The sequence below is a fragment of the Microchirus variegatus genome (assembly GCF_963457635.1).
Source record: "Microchirus variegatus genome assembly, chromosome: 7".
NCBI lineage: Eukaryota > Metazoa > Chordata > Actinopteri > Pleuronectiformes > Soleidae > Microchirus > Microchirus variegatus.
The window spans coordinates 209,313-228,846 of NC_139808.1; the positions used below are offsets into that span (position 1 = coordinate 209,313).

Below are 19,534 nucleotides of genomic sequence, written 5' to 3' on the forward strand. Positions count from 1 at the left end.
GGTTTTAAAAATAAATGTTGTTTGTTGTAGCAAAAAAAAAGAATTGAATCACTGTTTTTAGAAGGTAGTTAAGAAATAAAAATGTAGAGCAGTCACACAGAAGCACAACTCACATATTCATACTTTTTTGTCGTCGTCACTTTCTCTTCGGCAAACTCCATCGTCACCTTAAACACAAACACCTCAGTGTTCATCTGTGACAGTTGAAACACATGTAGTCTGTGACTTTGTCCCATGTGTTGATAAAGAACATGGTCGGTCGTGACCGTGAAGATAGAGTTACATGTGACTTGTGAATCCGAGCTCAAACACTGTGTTTGTTATTTGAAATTTTGTACGCGTCTTAGTTCCATGTAATAAAGCCGTCTGCATTTGACTCTGATCATCCATTTGTTTTTTTCCCCAGATCTATATTTGTGTGAATTTAAAACTGGAAAACAGTTTATTATACATAATTTATTCACAATGCATCATTTACAAAGTTAATATCTGACCATAAAAGCTTCTGCAATATCAGTTTTCCTGAAAGCATGGGCGGTGGCGGCTTATGGTTTCCCGTCAGAATCGAGCATCTCTGGGTTAAAGGTTCAGTCGCTCAAACGCGGCTCTGCTCTTTGACCTTCGTATTCCAGATTATCGCCACACGTAACTTCAACCAATGTGGTTGAGAATGTCGATCACCATTGAGATCACGCACGCTCTCTCAGCTTCCTGCGAATAAAGAAGCCAAAAAGGGGTTCTAAATCATTTTAGTCTTTTACCGTTTTAATCCATGGGAATAACACATCACTGTGAATTAGTTTGTGTTTTTTTTTCTGTACCTACCATAGAGAGTTGTATTTTCTTATTGCTCCCCTGAGAGCAAACACAACGATTCCCGATCCATAAGACAGGGTGTAAACTGGAATAAAGCACATACATTGATTATTTTTTTAACTGGAGAAACATCATTTTTCAAGGCATTTTCATTCTGTTAGTTGAGTAGGTTTACCGTGATATGAGTTTAGGTTCAGGACGGCCGTGAAAAGTGCAAAACAAAATCCCCAGCAAGCATCTATGGAGAGTTTAAAGTGAAATTCATGGAGAATAAGTGTGAGCCATGTATGAGACTTGAAATGCTATCATTGTACAGTGAAACTTTAGATTAGGGAACACATTCACTATTAACTAGGTGCTTACTAACATATATAAAAAGCATACTAGACCTCTATTAGCAATCATTATGCACATATTAGCACCTTATTCTCCCTCTATTACAACATGAATTAAGATTTTTCCTACATAAGGTGTTAATATCTGCGTAATATTTACTAATAAAGGGCTAGTATGACACTTATATGCATGTTAGTAAGCACCGAGTTAATGGTCCCTCATCTAAAGTGTTACCATTATTATTATTATTATTATTATTATGGGAACTTGAAATATTCTTAATACATTTGTCTGGTCTGGATATTGTGGTGATATTAACAATGAACGGGTGGAATAAATCAAACATTTTCAAGTGCAGTTAACAGTGAAATTAAATATACTGTACGTAAGTACCTCCTTTTTCAAAGGGTGGGCCTTTGCATCTTCCTGTATGTGCTGGTAGATCTGACAGAGACATAAACAATTAACATTTATTATTTGTTATAATAAGACTTTCTATTTCTCTACATCACAATAACAGCCGAGACATTTGCTACAGTACATATTATCATCCATTTTAAATGCGATCTTACCAGATAGGATGCCCACAATCTCAAATATTACGGTGAAAATCACAGCAAGGACTGACGGAACCATGAGTGCTGAAAATAAGAAGGAATTTTGTTGATAAATAACAGTGTTGTATGCACACGCTGATTTATATGCATGACGTATCTGCCTATACTTACAACGGAATGGCCTATAGAGGGCCAATCCACATCCCACGCCGAAGCAGATTGCATAAAAGTGGAAATATTTGTCTGAAATCATTTTTGAAGAAGAACAGTTTTAAAATTGACAAAGGTGAATATCTTTTAAGATATCATGTGCCTTCACCATCCACTAATATTTACTATGAAGTTCCACATACACGGCTGATAAAAGTCACAAATGAAGCTCCTCCCCTGAAAAAGACACAATTGCTTTTTTTAAGAGACATCTGTGCAAATAGTTAGATGGATAAACTCAGAGTAAACTGTTGCTGGGCAGAAAGAATTGAATATGAATTGTACATGACAATAATAAAGAGAGACAGTACGTTACCATTACCGCAGACGAGAGTCCTCGAGACACACTGGTGTAACTTCGGCTGCAGGATTATTCTGCAGGCAGGTGAAGCAGCAACAGCAGCACATTTGAACATCAAGTGTTTCCTGAAGCCGGTAAAAACACTCTGCCAGGATCAGTGGTGTGCATAAACAAAAGTTCCCAGATTACAACGTTTTGCTTTCACATTCATACTGTGGACAATGTGTCTTAAGTGGCTGAAGAAGTGGGAGAAGCTGAATGACACTGGAAACCCCCAGAGACATCCCAGTAGTCTATTCACCACAGGTTATATCAAGTTCACCAAAAGGTATCAACAGTCCATGAATTTAAATGTAAAAGTCCATTATATATAGTTGTAATTCCATGGATTTTTCAAGGCTTCTGTTCCTGTATATTGGCCCTAAAAGTGTTTTTTGGTGTCCTTGTGACCTTAAAAGCTGACCTTTTAAAATGAGAAGTCATCACTTATTTTATCCTATTACATATTTGTTTAAACTTCTGTTATAATGAGTGTGTGATTCATTTTTGAGTTGTTCCCAGCGACCTTTCAAATCACTTCCTCAACGTGTTACTGTAATACTGTGTTCATAAGACAGACAGGAGGGACAGACAACTGCAAATAATGGCTTAAAAACATCACTGTCCACAGATCTGAAGGCAGGAAAAGCTGTGAGTCAATGTGTGAAAATTATTCACAATATAGTCCAGTGACAAAAAATTAAAATTGGTCTGTAGTGTATTTGGCCTTCAATTTATTTTTTTTAATCTGCATATTTCAGCATTTAAAACGAAATCTATGTGGGTTCAGGGTTTTACGTTAAACATTAAATCTGAGAGTGTGTGATGGGTATTTAATGAAGCAATATTTCGATACTAAATTTTCCACAGATTGCGAAAATAACAGCTGTTTACGGTCACGTTTAACGATTTTAATGCAGAGAGCCTTGCAACCATTAAATTATCATTAAATACCCAGACAGTTTCATAAAAATCACTTATCTTATAGTAATAGTAATAATAATAAGTAATGCTGCTCACAGATCGATCAAATCTGGGTGTTTCATTTGGGAATGCTGAGTATTGATGGGTAGAGCTGCAACTAATGACTACTTTCATAATCTGTCGATTGTTTTCCTCAATTAATCGAGGAATTGTTAGGTCCACAAAATGTCAGAAAACGTTAAAAAATGTTTGTCAAACCTGGAAATGACAATGTTCTCAAACTTTTTGTTTTGTCCACAAACCACATTTTTTTTTCGTTTTTAATGATTTTATATGGGGTAAAGAAAAAAAGATTTATTATAATTATATATTATTACATTGTAATTTAAATATTCACATTTAAGAAGCTAAAACTATCAGAAAGCTTATTTTTTATAATGAAAAAAGCTTGAAACCAATTATCAAAATAGTTGACGGGGTAGTAATCGAGTAATAATCGAGTAATAATTGATGAATCGAGTAATAATCAAGTAATTGTTTCAGTTCTATTGCTGGTATTTGATGAACACTTTTTCATGAGACTATTATTACAAAAAAGGAGATTTAGAGCGTTGCTATATGTGCACTTCCCCATAACAACCTCTAGATGACAGTGCTAGATTGACGTCTCCAGTACATTTCTGGATCTCGCCCAAGTCCCCGCAATGCATTCTGGTAATATGGGTCAATATCGCGTTACAGTGTGTTGTTCCTGTGATACTGTTGTCTCCCACAGAACTACATTTCCCTCTCCGCTATACACATTTTTTAAAACACAGTGTAAGGGTATTTTTTTTTTCCTACCGATGAACTCAACTGAAGTTTCCCCTGTCAGCCTCCCTCATGTAGAGGCTGAAGAAACTCCCAGAGAATGATTAAAGTGTCCTCCAGGTCGAGTTTCGTCGAAGAAGACTGTGGCGGGAAACGGCAAAGGCAAACCAACGCCATTTAAATCCCGAATAATGCGGCAGAAACAAAGACGGCAGTGATTCTCTGTGGTTTCCCCTCTACTGCTGCTGCTGCTGCTGCTGCTGCTGCTGCCGACACAGTCAGGGCTGGGTCTCCTTACTGTTGTGAGTCCATGGAGGAGCAGGAATATCCCGACGCGGTGCTGGTGACTGAGTCCGGGCCTCAGTGGCTCCGAGCCGAGGTGGAGCGCCTGAGCCGCGAGCTCCGCGACACGAGCCGGGAGCTGCGGGACACGACCCACGAGAAGATCCAGGCGGCGGAGTACGGACTGGTGGTGCTGGAGGAGAAACAGCAGCTCAAGCAGCGATTCGATGACTTGGAGACGGAGTACGAGGCGGTCCGACAGGAGCTGGATCAGCTGAAGGAGGTAACCCGAGGTCATCGCCACGCAGCGGGACTATATCAAATAATGTCGGTGTTCGCAACATTAGCTGGACCACTATAGGGGGAACACATCGATTCATTTAGGAATCGCGATTCTAATCATCCACGATTCTGAATCGATTCATAAACTTCCAAAATCGACTTAAAAAAAAAAAAAATTCTTCTAAAGTTTCAATTTTGAAAAACCACACAAAACACCAGTTTGTGTTATTTGTGTACAGTTTATTTTTGTAACTTCTGGTAGAAAAAGGCAGCTAGTCTAAGCTTTTATTTATGCAAGTTATTTTTTTGTACAGTAAGTATATTTTTATTTGTTTTGAATGAATAAATGTTCACTTTTGTCTTAAGTTTGCCTTTGTGTGATCACATTATCTTATACAAACTGCATTGTTTTGATGCCATAATTTGCCTTAACACACTATGCATTCTATCAATTTTTGAATCGAGAATCGTATGAATCGACTCGGTTGAAACGAGAATCGATTTTGAATCGAATCGTGACCCTAAGAATCAGAATCGAATCGAATCGTGAGCCACCCAAAGATTCACAGCCCTGATTCAACGATATGTCCCTTTTTAGCGATATTTTACAGCAAAAAACAAGTTTAGTATACAAGGCAAGTGTATAAGCTATTTGTAAAGCACTATTCATACACATACAAGGGCATATAAATCCATTAAGAAAATCACAGAATAAAAGCAAGATTTTCATAGTCATTAAATTCAGGAGAGCTACTTGTGTTTTTTGCCAATACAAAGTGCATTTAAAAGACAAGAATAAATTGATAACTAAGATCATTATTTAAGAATTTAAGGGAACAAGCTGTAGTAAATAATAATGTTTTTAGGCCTGATTTAAAAGAATTGACTCAGGTATTCAGAAAGTTTGTTCCACAGGTGAGGAGCAGAAGTCCCTGCTGATCTTAAGAGCTATGGATGCTTCATAGGGAACTAATAAATCTAGGATGTATTGTGGTCCAAGACCATTCAGTGCTTTGTAGACCAAAAATCTATACTTACTCATAGGAAGCCTATGTAGTGATCTGAGGACTGGTATGATGTGGTCCATTTTCCTGGTATTGCTCAGGACTCCCTGGCAGCATCATTCTGGAACAGCTGCAGCTGCCGGATTGATTTTTTTGTTCAGACCTGTAAAGACACTGTTACAGGAATCAAGTCTGCTGAAAATACAACAACAGAGCTGTCTGATTTCTGACAGATATTGTAATAGGGGTTCACTATTCACTATTCAGTTTTAAAATATACACAGACGATACTACATTTAATGTTTCAAATTGCAAAAAATGACCAATTGTCCGGCTCTAGTAAACAATGAACAACTAAAACAGGAGCATCCAGTGTTGTCACTATTTGTTTGAAGACGAAATGATCAGACCCTGCAGTGTTCTTCATTCTACCCGCGGTACACACAACCCAGTACCAGGGTTACTCCAACTATTTCCATCTTGCCTCTGTATTGTGACAATGAAAATACTCTTACATCTACAGAGTCTCTAATCAAAATCATCATAAGTTTGAGGCTTTGGGGTTTGTTGTTTTGTGAAGTCAGAACTTGAGTTCATGCCTGCAATGACCATAAATTGTTAGCTGGCTTTCTAAAAAAGTCTCTCGAAACGTTCAACGAAGCCTGCCATAAGGTGAACATATGTCCACCAAATGAGTTCCTCGCAGCGAGGGATTAAAAGCTCTTTTCACTTTTTTTGGTCACTTGTCTGTACTTGCTCTCGGTATGTAAGGTTGAGGCCTTCACATCGGGCAGATCTGCAGCTGCAGTAGCTTGTGTAAAAGAAACATGCGTGTGTGGCCAAGCTGATGTTGGTTTATTGAGTCTAAAATGATCTAAAAGTAGAAAAGACATTTATTTCAGATTTCTGTAGTTTTTTTTGTGCAAATGCATCTCTTTTTGGATTTCACAGTGCTAGCCTCAGGTTTCCCATTAGTTTCTGCTTTCACTATGTGACAGATTCTGCCGGAGACTGTTTGATGGCGCTCATTACAGTGTGTGGTATTGACATACTTTCTGCACTAAAAACGTCTTCAAAGTGCTATGGTTTTCACGACAGCCATGGGAAGAAGCAACAGTAGGAAGTAGGAACAGAAGATGGAGAGGTTGGGGTTTTCTTGCAGACATTTAAAAGGAACTGCATCCTGACACATTTCTGCATTGGCTCAAACCATTCAGCAGTTGTGGTCACCCCTTATTATCCACTATATACTTTTGTCTTTCACTCTTTAGTGTAATGGATTTGTGTTTAAAATCCCTCTGCTCAGGCGCTCAGTTGTCCTGATTGTTTACATGTGATCTAACTTTGGGTTAGACGACATGTGATCACATCACAATGTTAGATGTGATCCAACGTTGTGTGGTGTTTCAACAGATGGCTGCTAAAATAATAAATAATAAACATGTAATGCTCAGATAGACATTACTCTCCATTTGGTTTTAAGGTGTTAGTCACAGTGTTTTACAGGCTTTACAACTTAATTTTTCTACTTCTCCTGGTCAATTAGTGCATTAATTATGTGTCCTTTTAATCATCAGTCTTTTTAAGTCTTTTTAAGTTTAGTCTCTCGGGTTCTTTTCATTTTCATTTTTACGCAGGCTCTTGATCAAGACAGACTGAAACTGACTGTACTGGCTTTTTTGAGAAATAAACATGTGTGCTCTGTGGTGGCTTTTGGGCGGTTTTAGATAATTACATTGCATCACTAGTTTGGCTCAGTGTCAGTAGATTTAGCCTTTAACGTCTGAAACTAACATTACTGTGTCACATCCCTATCACATGACCAAACACACCAGATCTGTGACAGCTATCACAACCCAATATGACAAGTGTTTCACTTCAAGTTTAAATATGGGTTTCTCCATTAGAAGCCACCAACTTCCTTCTTTTTATTTTGCTCCAACTAGTCATATGAGGATGACAAATTCAAAATGACACAGTTCATTTGTCATCAGTGCTTGAAATAATCCCTTTCCATGCTTTGTTGGTATGCTGTTTGAACATCATAACTTCCCTGTAAAATGTAGCAGCAGCGTAACACAGTAATTGTGAGTTCATAATCTACTGTCACGCGGCCAATGACAGCTCATATAAAGCTAGTAAATTAATTAATCTAGTCATACTTAACTTTTATTGTGAGAGTTCTAAATCAGACATTCCTATAACCCATGATCACAGTGGTATAATATTATTTTTTGTTCTGTTCCCCAGGCCTTTGGACAAGCTTACTCAATCCAGAGGAAGGTGGCAGCAGACGGTGAAAGCAGGGAAGAGTCGTTGATCCTGGAGTCTGCCAGCAAAGAGGCCGTATACCAGCAAAAGGTCCTAGAGTTGCAGAATGAGCTCCGACAGGCCAAAGCCTCCCTTACTAGTGCACAAGCTGAGAACGATCGCCTGTCGTCCATCGCCTTGGAGACGAAAGAGGTACATTTTAATTTGTAAATATGAAAATGCAGGACAACGGTGTGCACTTCCTGCTTCTTGTTGTGTTTCCGAACCATTTCACCTTTTGCATTCACTGTTATTTTGAAGATTCACCTGTGAATTTGTGAAAAAAATCTTCTATTTGTAAAATTGTCTTGAAATTGAAAACTTGATTTTGTTTCCAAGAAAATTTGACTTGAAAGAGATTTTAAAATGAAGTAGTTGTCCGAGGGAGTCAGTGCTTGGAATGGGAGGTTCAGTGAGCAAGTTTTCACTGAGAACAGCAGGGAAAGATGACGTAATGGTCCACTGTGAGTGACACAAAGGATGTCCTCTGCCAGGACTCTCTGTAGAATTGCATTGGTAAGTGGACCATGTTCTCCTTTAGTCATTACATCCACTGCCAAGGTCCTTTCCCCTGTGGCATGTGAAACATGCTGACATGCCGATCTTCCATTTCACTCACACGGCCCGCCGTATCAAATGTGCAGCTTGCACTGCCTCTGTGAAGTGGCAAGTTCGTTTTAATTAGACTTCACGTTTACGCACCCAACCGTAGCATCCAATTATTTATCTCTTTCTCCCGTCTTTATGCTTGCAGAGTTCAGAGATGGTGGAGCTGCAGCGCGCTCAGCTACGCGATGACATCAGAGAATACAAGGTGCGAGAGGCTCGTCTGCTGCAGGACTACAGCGAGCTGGAGGAGGAGAACATCTCTCTGCAGAAACAAGTGTCTGTGCTTAGACAAAACCAGGTACGACAACACTCACATCCTTGCTTCTCTTAAATATGGATGGACATTTTCTCAAGTTAGATCCATGCATATGCCTCAAACAACCCACAGTATTGCTTCAGGGTCTCATTTCATTTCATGGTGATATTTTTCGACTATCACAGGTGGAATTTGAAGGTCTTAAGCACGAGATTCGCCGTCTAGAAGAAGACTCCCAGTGCCTGCACAGCCAGCAAGAGGAAGCCATGCGTCTGAGAGAAATCGCTGAGCGACAGCTAACCGAGGCCTTAGAGACAATTAAGACGGAGCGCGAGCAGAAGGCCTCTCTGCGCAAGCAGCTCTCCCACTCAATGACCATCGGTGGGTCCATGTACAACAGCTCTTTCAACATCTCCCTCGACAACCTGAAGCTCCACGAGGATCCCATCAGTGAGCCTGACAACGATGATCTAATCCGAGGCTTTGAAAATGGTTTACTGAAGATGGCTGAGGGTGATGAAGACAACAGAGCTGCTGGGAACAAGAGAGGAGAGTTCTTTAAGCCGGCTCCTAGCCTCGTGGACGACCTGCTCAGCGAGCTCAACATCTCTGAGATCCAGAAACTTAAACAACAACTTCTACAGGTATGAAGTACACACAGTCATCTCCGGGTTCCTTACACAGTCCAAAAACATGCAGATTTGGGGATTAGGCAAATTGGACACTCTAAATTGAGTGTGGGAGTCGATTGGCACAAGCGTCCTCCATGACCCTCATGTGGAGGATAAAGTGGTAGAAGATGGATGGATGTGGGCTATTGCCCAACGAAGACATGATTAGATTTTGTGCAACCTTGGTGCAGGATTGTTCTCTCTCAGTGCTTTCTGTAGTTTGTTTCCCAGCTTTCCAGTGTGAAAAATGACAAAAATGTATGATCTTTAAGTTCAAAACATCAGTGCAAAAGATGTGTCTATACAGTGGGAACTGACAGTTTCTCATTTTAAGGTGGTAATGTTGGTACTCCTTTGATTTTGATCAGTTCCATGACCTTAATCTACTACCTTTTTGATTGTCCTTTGACCTCAGGTGGAGCGGGAGAAAGTGGCCCTGATCAACTCTCTGCAGGACAGTCAGAAGCAGCTAGAACAGGCTTATGGGACCGTGTCTGAACAAAAGGAAACGGTCAACAGGCTGACAGAGAATCTCAGCGCAATGAGGAAACTACAGGCCAGTAAGGAGCGCCACTCTGCCCTCGACAGTGAAAAAGAAAGGGACAGCCATGACGACGGAGACTACTACGAGCTGGACATCAACGGACCCGAGATCCTGAAGTGTAAGTACACTGTGGCCATGTCTGAAGCTGGGGAGCTGAGGCATGAACTGAAGACACTGAGAGCACAGTATGAGGAGTGTAGAACGCAGTATGAAGAGGAGCGAGCGCAGTTGGAGAGCGACGTCCAGGACTTGAGGTCAAGATTGGCTTCACTGGAGAAGATTAGCCAAGTAGATAAAGCAGAGGTGATTCGTCTTGAGAAGGAGCTCAATCTGGTCACCAGGGCTGCAGGAGAATCACTTGGCAGCCTTAATGTGGCCCAGGATGAGCTCATAGCTTTCAGCGAAGAGCTGGCCAACCTGTACAACCATGTGTGCATGTGCAACAATGAGACTCCTAACCGAGTCATGCTCGACTACTACAAGGAAGGCAAGGTCAGGGTAAGGAGGGGGAATGAAGGGAAGGAGAAGCGGCAGTCTTTCATTCTTATCAGTAACGGGCTAATAAGTGAGACTGAAACTGGAAAGTCCGATTCCGACAGCACCTCAGCACCTCTAGAGCACCGCCCAGAACCCATGAACGTCTATAACCTCGTAGCCATCATCAGGGACCAGATCCGCCACTTGCAGGAGGCTGTGGATCGCACCACAGAGCTGTCACGCCAGAGGCTCGCCAATCTGGAGTTGAGCACAGTGGCAGACAAAGACAAAGATGCTTGCATGGCAGAGATCCTCAAACTGAAGTCCCTGCTGAGCACCAAAAGGGAACAGATAGCCACTCTCAGAGCTGTGCTCAAAGCCAACAAACAGGTTAGAAGACCCCACTGTGTCTGCATGCGTGTTGTGTACATACCGACTGTTTGTTTTCACAGAGAAAGGATGTTCATTGTTTCTCATCCTAACAGTATCAGTGTAAAAATAACCCCAGAGTTTAGACTTGATAATAGTTTGAGAAACTTGTCATTAAAATGAAACTTGCCTGTTTTTTTAGACTGCTGAGGTCGCCCTGGCCAACCTGAAGAGTAAGTATGACAGCGAGAAGGTCATGGTGACTGAGACGATGATGAAGCTCCGCAATGAACTCAAGGCTCTGAAAGAGGATGCTGCTACGTTCTCTTCTCTAAGAGCCATGTTTGCTACAAGGTATGTGATGTCTATACATTGTCAACAAAAAATAACATCATGTGACATAGTGTTGACCAAGTGCTCCAGGCCACACATCAAACACCAGAAAACCATTTTACCTCTTGAAGTATCTTTTCCATTTCCAAGAATAATCTAAGTATTTATTCTGCATAATTTGAAGTTCTTTCTGCCTGTGCGAAAGACAATGCATTGTGGGAACTGTCTGATGTAATACTTGTGTGAGTCAGCGAACCAGGACCTCATCCTCCCATCTGGAAAATGCTGTCTGGGGAATGGAGAAAACATGTGACAGCAGCAGCAAGATCAGACAAATTGCTCCACCTGGTGGAAGAAATGCTTATGTGCTGTGTTTTCTTCCATTTCCCCCTCTGTTTGCTCTTCTCTTTCCTGTCTTTCTCTCAGGTGTGATGAGTATGTGATCCAGCTGGACGACATGCAGAGACAACTGTCTGCTGCCGAGGATGAGAAGAAGACGCTGAACTCTCTGTTACGCATGGCCATTCAGCAAAAACTGGCCTTGACTCAGCGCCTGGAGGACCTGGAGTTTGACCACGAGCAGGCACGTCGCAGCAGTGCCTCAGCAGTCGGAGGCAAGGGCAAGATAAAGGGCAAGGGAGGCTCTTCCGGGCATCACGTAAGTCAGAGACTGCACCGCAAAGCTTGCAAACTATAACCTAAGGCATGGGTTTCCTCAAAATGTCTGGCCTTTGCAAATATCTGCATTGTTTTCCCAGGATTTGCATTTCTCTCAGCCTTTGCATGCACTTGACTTTTCCTACACAACGCTCTTTTGTTGCCATTAACAGCCACATTTTCCCAACATGGCTTCCGTTTTGGTATCAATAATTGTAGTTCTTACACATTTTCCATTGCAAAATTCCATACTTTTCCAAACTCAAATTTCCAAACTTCTCTGAAGATTTTTCAGTCAATATAAAATACCAAGTGATAGATGCTTATTATGTAAATAAATGATTTTAAAATCCTCCACTCATTTTTCATGAAGCCAGCCTCGGAAAACTTGCGTCGACCCATGACACCGTCGCAGCCGACAATAGGTAGACATTCTACAGCCAGTTTGATTAGTTTCATATCATTTACAGGTAGGCTATGTTGCGTTAGTAACTTGTTTTGAATTGATATTAATATATTTAATTTTAGACAGTGAGATTATAGTCCGGAAACAACACAAACATTTTTCCATCCTTTTTTCCCTTTTTCCATACTTATCCAGACCTGGAAATTACTCAAATTAATTCCATAGCTTTCCATGCTGCGTAGGAACCCTGTTATTTGTGAGACGTATGAAACTGGAAATCTCCAAATGGATTTAAACTGGATTTGCTTCGTTTTCAGGCAAATTCAAGTAGTTAAAGCAGGTATAAGCACACAGAAAACATATAGAGCTTCAATGTATGAGTTATGATGATGATAAATTGTCTAAATCAGCAAATAAAGACGCGAACAGGCATTTAGCACCTTCAAGTTACCATCAACTATTCTCTGCTGCATATTCTTGAGTGTTTTACACTTATATGACAGAATATGAAAGTATGAGAGAAAACTGAAGTAGACATTTTGAAGTCATTTGATGGAAATTCATTGTTGAACTGAATAACTGACTTTTGGTTGAAGACTGTATGCTTGATACACCTCAGTCCTGCTTCACTCAGCCATCATCTTTTCCTGTGCATGAGCTTAATCTGAAAAATCTCATTCTACTAATTCAGGGATTTTTTTTAAATTATTTTAAATCAGCCTGATTCAGTGTGATTTTTCTTCCTTTTTCCTCTTTTTTTTTTTAAATGCAGTAAATCTATCAAGCCAAGTGGCCACGAGGAGTCTGTCCTTCTGGGTTCTTCGCTCTCTAATCAAGGTCCTAAACATGACATTGCCAACACAACAACAACAACAACAACAACATATCAAACTGTATATGCGAACCGTCTTTTTTTGCCAAAACAAACAAACAAACATTTCCTGAAACTGTCAAGACATGACTACAGAAAGTATGACTGCACATTAATTGTCCTCTGTGACTTTGCACCGCTGTTGTTACTGAACCGGAGGACAATTTCAAGATGGGTGCTATGCTTATGACCCATTGCCTGTGTTACCCTGACTGAGCACTTATGGATTTATTTGCTCCTATGTGATTTGTCCTTCCTGTTTCAAGTATTACATAATGTTATGTATGTGCATGTTTATATTTGCCAGGGTGCTGATAACAATTTCATGATATTCAGTTTTTATCTTTTTAAAACAACAAAAACATAAGAGATGAGAAGCTTCTCTGCCTTGGTTGATTTACTTTTGGCCTTAGATTTCAAGGTGCCTTTCATGATTGTTTATTGAAACAGGTAAAATTATTTTATATAACCATGTCTCCAGTGTAACTCATTAAAACACAATGCAATTAATTGTTTTCAATGTAATCTGCAGGATTCTGCAGATACAGAGCTTCAACTTCACAATCTTAATTCAATGATGTAAAACTTGAGACATGACAGAGCTGTTACGAATTCAAGAATGCTTGTTGTGAATGAGGAAGAGTATTAATGCAAAGCTTATTTAAAGATTTTTTTTTAAGTTAAGGTCAGATGTTAATAGTATTCATATACTTTATTCATGAAGGAGAGTCTCTAATGTAATTGTTTTAATACAAGTTTTGTAAACTGTGTCAGAAATCCATTGTTTGCAAACAGAAAGCCTGCAGTGCCGTTTTGTGCGTATACAAGTGCAATTTGCATGGCGACGAAAAAAATGCATCTTTTACACATTGTTGCTCACATTTTTTTGTCCTAATTGATTTTATATGTTTTTAATATAACTGCAATTGTATTTATTTGACGCTTGTCAGACTACAGGATGTTGTCGTCCCTTTTGTTTCATAGAGGAGTTTGAGTGGAGGTAGCTCGGTCAGAATTTAAAAAAAAAAAGACTTAAAAAACATGGTCAAACACTAGCAAAAATCACGACTGTTATTTCCTCTGCTTCCAGTTTGTGGCCGGTGAAACAATAAATCTGACTTTCACAAGTGTGACATATGTGTTCTTTTTCAAATACAGAGGAGATGGGAATTCTCTCGTGATTCTACGTCACTTTACAACAATGATTCATCCAATCACATTACTCTGCAAAGGAGTAGGTTTTCAATGCATGGAAACATTAAATACATTCTATTTTCTACATTATACAAGGTAACATAGGAGCGATAATACCTTTTAATATATGTACACTGAGGTGGAGGACAGCACCTTCCTCTGGGCTGACTACACACTGGACACAGGAGCTGCTGGACAAAATCATCCTACAGCTCAACAGAATCTACCCGCATGTCATTCTTTTAGTGGCTGTAGAAAAATAAAGATAACAGAGAATGAAGGAAGCCACTACAATAACAGTTTCATGAAATTAAAAGTGACATTTTAATTTTTCTGGTTGATTTCAAACAAAGGAGATGAGAAGCTTTTCTGCCTGAGTTGATTTATTTTTACCTTAGATTTCAAGGTGCCTTTCTGATTGTTTATTGAAACAGGCAAATTATTTTATATAACCATATCTCCTGTGTAACTCATTGTTTTCAATGCAATCTGTAGGATTCTTCTGATATGGAGCTTCAAATTCACAATCTTAATTCAATGATGTAAAACTTGAGACATGACAGAGCTGTTACGAATTCAAGAATGCTTGTTGTGAATGAGGAAGAGTATTAATGCAAAGCTTATTTAAAGATTTTTTTTAAGTTAAGGTCAGATGTTAATAGTATTCATATACTTTATTCATGAAGGAGAGTCTCTAATTGTTGTTTAGATACCAATCCACAGGAGATGGGAATTTTCTTTCCTGGACGTGATTCTACGTCACTTTACAACAATCATTCATCCACTCACATTACTGAGCAAAGGAGTATGTTTTCAATGCATGAAAACATTAAATTAATTCTATAATATATATTGCACAAGGTAACATAAGAGGGATAATACCTTTTAATACCGAGTTACAAGAAACACGTGTTGTTTTTCAATGCTATAGTCCTGTGAAAGGGTAAATTTAACCATTAAAATAATGAGATTTAATTAATTAAATTACACATTCGTCCCACATTCACTTGTAACAGCAGCCAAACAAGTACAACATATGAACAGAATAACAAAATAAGATAAGCATATGAAAATATAAGAAACAAATAAATAAATAAAACGTGTACTTACACATAGCTAACGAGCTAGCTTGCACCTGTACCGGTGGAGTGTGCAGTGGCACGGGGGGGACTATCGCAAACACTTCGTGTATATAATGAAAAGAAAATAAATGTATTATGTGAGATATAGCGTAAAAATACGTTATAAACACTTGACTTCTACAACACGTTTACTATTTCAATAAAACGTAGTAAATCTAAGTAGTTTTTAACTTTCCCTTGAGTCATTTCTTCTTCCGGTGACGTAGACGTCAGTGAGGTGACGTCAGAGGGCGTGTCCAAGCAAAGGGCAGAAGAGACTCCACAATGGGAGGTTCGTAGCTTTACTTTTAAAACACATTTATAACGAAACAACGCGTTTAATTACGTAGTTAGACTCGTGTTGAGCTTAAGTAGATGTATTTTCACACTGAAATAGAGAGAGAAGCACAAGCTCTGAGCGGTTGTCTCGCGTTTCACTGTTGAGGTTTCTGAAAGTTTCCCAACTGCACGTCTGAAGAAGAAGAAGAAGAAGAAGAAGGACACCGTACTTTTCAATTTACTGTAAACATACGAGTTAAAAATGAACCTTTAAGCTGTTTCTGTCTTTCATTCCCACTGCGTGTTTACACTTTACATTACTGCAAATGTTTCGCTCAGAATGTCGTCACGGTGTGAACACAAGCCTCATTATAAAGAACAAATGAGAGTGTTTGTTTTCTTTGTCCCTGTGCTAACGTGGACAGACGGTTTTTACGAGCAGCTGCTGGAGGACAGCGCCACCCTCCGGACAGACTACAGACTGGACACGGAGCTGCTGGACAAAATCATCCTGCAGCTCAACAGAATCTACCCGCAGGTTCTCACGGACAAGGAGGCGACAAGAGTGAGTCCAAAAAGTCTGGAAAATGACCCAGTTTCACCGAGTATTTGTTCTCAAATCTCAAAAGAATTGTCAAATTTTGGAAGACGTAGTATAGTATGACGTTTTTGTCAAATTTTGGACCAAAATTTGTTTCTAAAAAAAAAGGTCACATTTTGGATGACATAGTATAATATGACGTTTTTGTCAAATTTTGGACCAAAATGTTTGTCTCAAAAAAATGGTCAAATTTTGTACGTATAGTATAGTATGACATTTTTGTCCATTTATGGACTGACATTTTTTTTCTAAAGCACTTGTATAAACGATAAAAGTAGAAAATAAGTAGTGTTTGCGCAATAAAGAAGTTTCCTTAAATTCTATATCATAACAATTGCAAAACAACCAAAAACAAAGTGAACATACAATATAGTATTGTGCAAAATTTTAAAGGTCAGACATAAAAACAACACACCTGGAAAAAAATAGTCAACCTGCTTTCTTCTCTTTGTACTGAGTAGTAGAATAAAGTGGCATGACATTAAATAAATAAATAATATTGTATTCTTGTTGAGCAAGCATATTTCAAATGGTACACTTCTATTTTTATAGTTGTGTTGTAGAAATGAGTTCACTTCCATGAGCCCTGATGCACAAACAGACACACACAGTCATAACAACTCTATCATTATTCTGTTAAATTACATTTAATTCAACCTTATTTGTCTTTCTTCCACTTAAAATCATGAAAAGTGATGAACACTCATAAAGTAATCCATATATATTACTCACCATAAATTAAATAATTTCTTAAAGATTCCATCAAAATCTTTAATCTCTTGTGTCAGTACACACACACACACACACACACACAAACTAACCTCTTATAATCTCTTATTCTCATCCAGTTTAGAAACCTGGACGTACCCACCAGTTTCCGAGTGGGCGAGCTGCTCACACACCTGCAGGGTAAAGGTGAGGAAGCGTGTAGGGAGTTCTACAGGGCTCTACACTTGCATGTGGAGGAGTTGTACTACAGCCTTCCCACACGGCTCCGCCTTCGAGGTTCGTCCCCCAAAAAATGTCTCATTGTCCAGATTTCATTATACATATTTAGTTGCTTTTTAAATTATTTTTTTTACACCATTCTGCCTCCAGATTCTTTCGATCCACTTGCACACCCACCTGTCTGCCAGCAGAAGCATGTTATGAATGAAAGAGGTAAGGAATAAAGAGAGTTGTATGTACAATGCTAAGATTTAAACTGGCATTGACTAACATTTCCTTTGTTTGTTACGTTTCCTATGTGTCTACAGGTCCACAATTCTTTCTGGGCTGCTTCAGTGTTGCTGTTGGAATGGCTTTACTCTATTATTTCAGTGGCAAGTTGCTTCTCTATTGATATTTCAAATGTTTTGATGTTTGTTTGGATAGATAATGCTGTTAATTTAACGTTACACTATCAGTATCTTATTTTTTTCTCTCTCGCTACAGAGGCTAAACTGACAGGAGGCAGTCGGGCTCTGGGGATGGCTGCTCTGGGTCTGAAGAAGAAAGCTCAGGAGGTTCTTATTTGGTACACAGAACAAAGCCTCATGTCCTAAGGAGTGATGGCGTCACACCAGGTGCCTTCAGCAGGACTTTAATTATACCAAAGCCCAGTGCACCATATGTTTCTGTGGGTTCAAAGCTAATTTTATAATTTTTTTATATATGTATATTATTCAGTTACAATTGACACTCTGCTCTGTTTATACAAGTTAACAGAATAAATGCACTCCACTTAAATCAGGAATATGATTATTCGACATATGAGATAATTATTGTCAGGTCATGAAACGACTAATTGTTGACACTAGTGCAGATGTATTTTCAGTGAGTTTCCTTTACACTTTATTGTTCATTTTTCTTTGAATATGAGCAGACAGCGCCTCTATTTTGATGATAAAATATGTGTATTTATTTTTAATATACACTTCATGGTCAGAACAAAACATATCGCCATCTTGTGGTACAGAAGCGGAACTACAGCGACAAAGTGCCTTCTTCCTGGTGTAGTAAGAGCTTCTCGACGCTCTACTGTTCGAGTCTGATTAGTTTATTTTTATTTTTTATTTTTTTAAACGTATTATTTGTGTGACCTGTTTAAAAAAAAGAAAAAGAAAATGTGTCGTTTTCCAGACGAATTCTGCTTTTAAACCGTCAACGGATAACGCCCCGCTTTGTCGCAATGCATTGTGGGTATCAGCACGAGACACACATAAGTCACACGAATAAGTCGAAATATAAACGTCAAAACCGTGTAATATTGATATAAGAAGTATGAATTAAGCACAAATATACACATGTTTTAAAAGAGACAACAAAAAAACAAAAAATACAAAAGTGCACCATGACAGAGACCCTGTTTCATAACTGCGTGTATAAATAACGACGGGTGACGTTAGTAGTGACGTGTTGTATGAAAGGAGAGAAGGTTAGCACTCCCCTTGACAAGGATGGAAGAGGTCTCATGACCTTCAACACATATACGGTTAAGGCAATGCCACCTACTTCGTGGCATCTCTAACCACATTTTTTTTGTATATGTATAATAACAAGTAACTTATTTAACTGTTTGTGACAAAGCAGCTCTGCTTTCTATTTACAGCTGCGTGTGAACGACACTTTATAACAGGAAACATGCCTGAAAGTTTCCTCATGTCAGTGTTTCCTGTGCAGTGAACTCAGGAGGAAAACTGTTTCCTGTTTGCTGAGTGTTTAGTATTTAACTCACTGCTGAATACACAATAGACCGCTGCACGTTTATTACATGATTTGTTCTTCTGCTGTGCTATCTCTCTTCAACAAATGTTGAAATAATGCATTTTGTTAATTCAATTATTTTCAGATGGTATGTTGTGGGATTTGTTTCGATTTAGTTCTTATTGTGCCTTTTTTTTGTTATTATTATTATTATTTCATAGGCCTGTGTCTGTGCAGACCTGTTTTAAGAAAACAACGCAATGCAAAAAAACAAATTTACCCTAAAATTTAACAAATAAAATGTTAAAACTGTATAATTAGACCATGATGGTGCTTTGTTACCAAGTATTTCTAAGCGATGGAGGTTCATCTTTAGGTTTCCAATATCATGCAATATATTAGGGAACACCCAATAGGGAAACATCTTAAAGGGAATATTGGATTGAATTCTGATGGTGGTTATTAAATATAACATATTTATATATACATATATTATGCAATAATATCTACTCAGTTTGTCGTGTCCAGTGTGGATTTTCAACAGTGCCATCTTTGTAAGATTTTTGTCCATGTACAATAAAAAAAATACA

The 19,534-nt window shown here is 38.8% G+C and overlaps 2 protein-coding genes and 1 long non-coding RNA gene across 3 annotated transcripts; 2 read left to right on the forward strand and 1 right to left on the reverse strand.

Moving 5' to 3' along the window:
• Positions 1 to 821: 821 nt before the first annotated feature.
• Positions 822 to 1,750, reverse strand: LOC310929713. Its single transcript, XR_014592878.1, has 4 exons — positions 1,725 to 1,750; positions 1,546 to 1,596; positions 992 to 1,054; positions 822 to 901 (listed from the first exon to the last, which is right to left on the reverse strand). It is a non-coding gene; the product is annotated as an uncharacterized lncRNA (long non-coding RNA).
• A 2,286-nt stretch (positions 1,751 to 4,036) lies between these two features.
• LOC310929594 (bicaudal D homolog 2) lies at positions 4,037 to 14,175 on the forward strand. The gene is made up of 8 exons (XM_083892400.1): positions 4,037 to 4,558; positions 7,812 to 8,024; positions 8,626 to 8,778; positions 8,922 to 9,380; positions 9,823 to 10,818; positions 11,000 to 11,151; positions 11,557 to 11,788; positions 12,966 to 14,175. Exons 1-8 carry the CDS (start codon positions 4,304 to 4,306, stop codon positions 12,966 to 12,968), a joined length of 2,463 nt encoding a protein of 820 aa, XP_083748526.1. The 5' UTR covers positions 4,037 to 4,303; the 3' UTR covers positions 12,969 to 14,175.
• A 1,465-nt stretch (positions 14,176 to 15,640) lies between these two features.
• On the forward strand, positions 15,641 to 19,486 carry card19 (caspase recruitment domain family, member 19). Its single transcript, XM_083891863.1, has 6 exons — positions 15,641 to 15,671; positions 16,084 to 16,223; positions 17,108 to 17,264; positions 17,358 to 17,420; positions 17,516 to 17,581; positions 17,694 to 19,486. Exons 1-6 carry the CDS (start codon positions 15,665 to 15,667, stop codon positions 17,801 to 17,803), a joined length of 543 nt encoding a protein of 180 aa, XP_083747989.1. The 5' UTR covers positions 15,641 to 15,664; the 3' UTR covers positions 17,804 to 19,486.
• Positions 19,487 to 19,534: the final 48 nt, after the last annotated feature.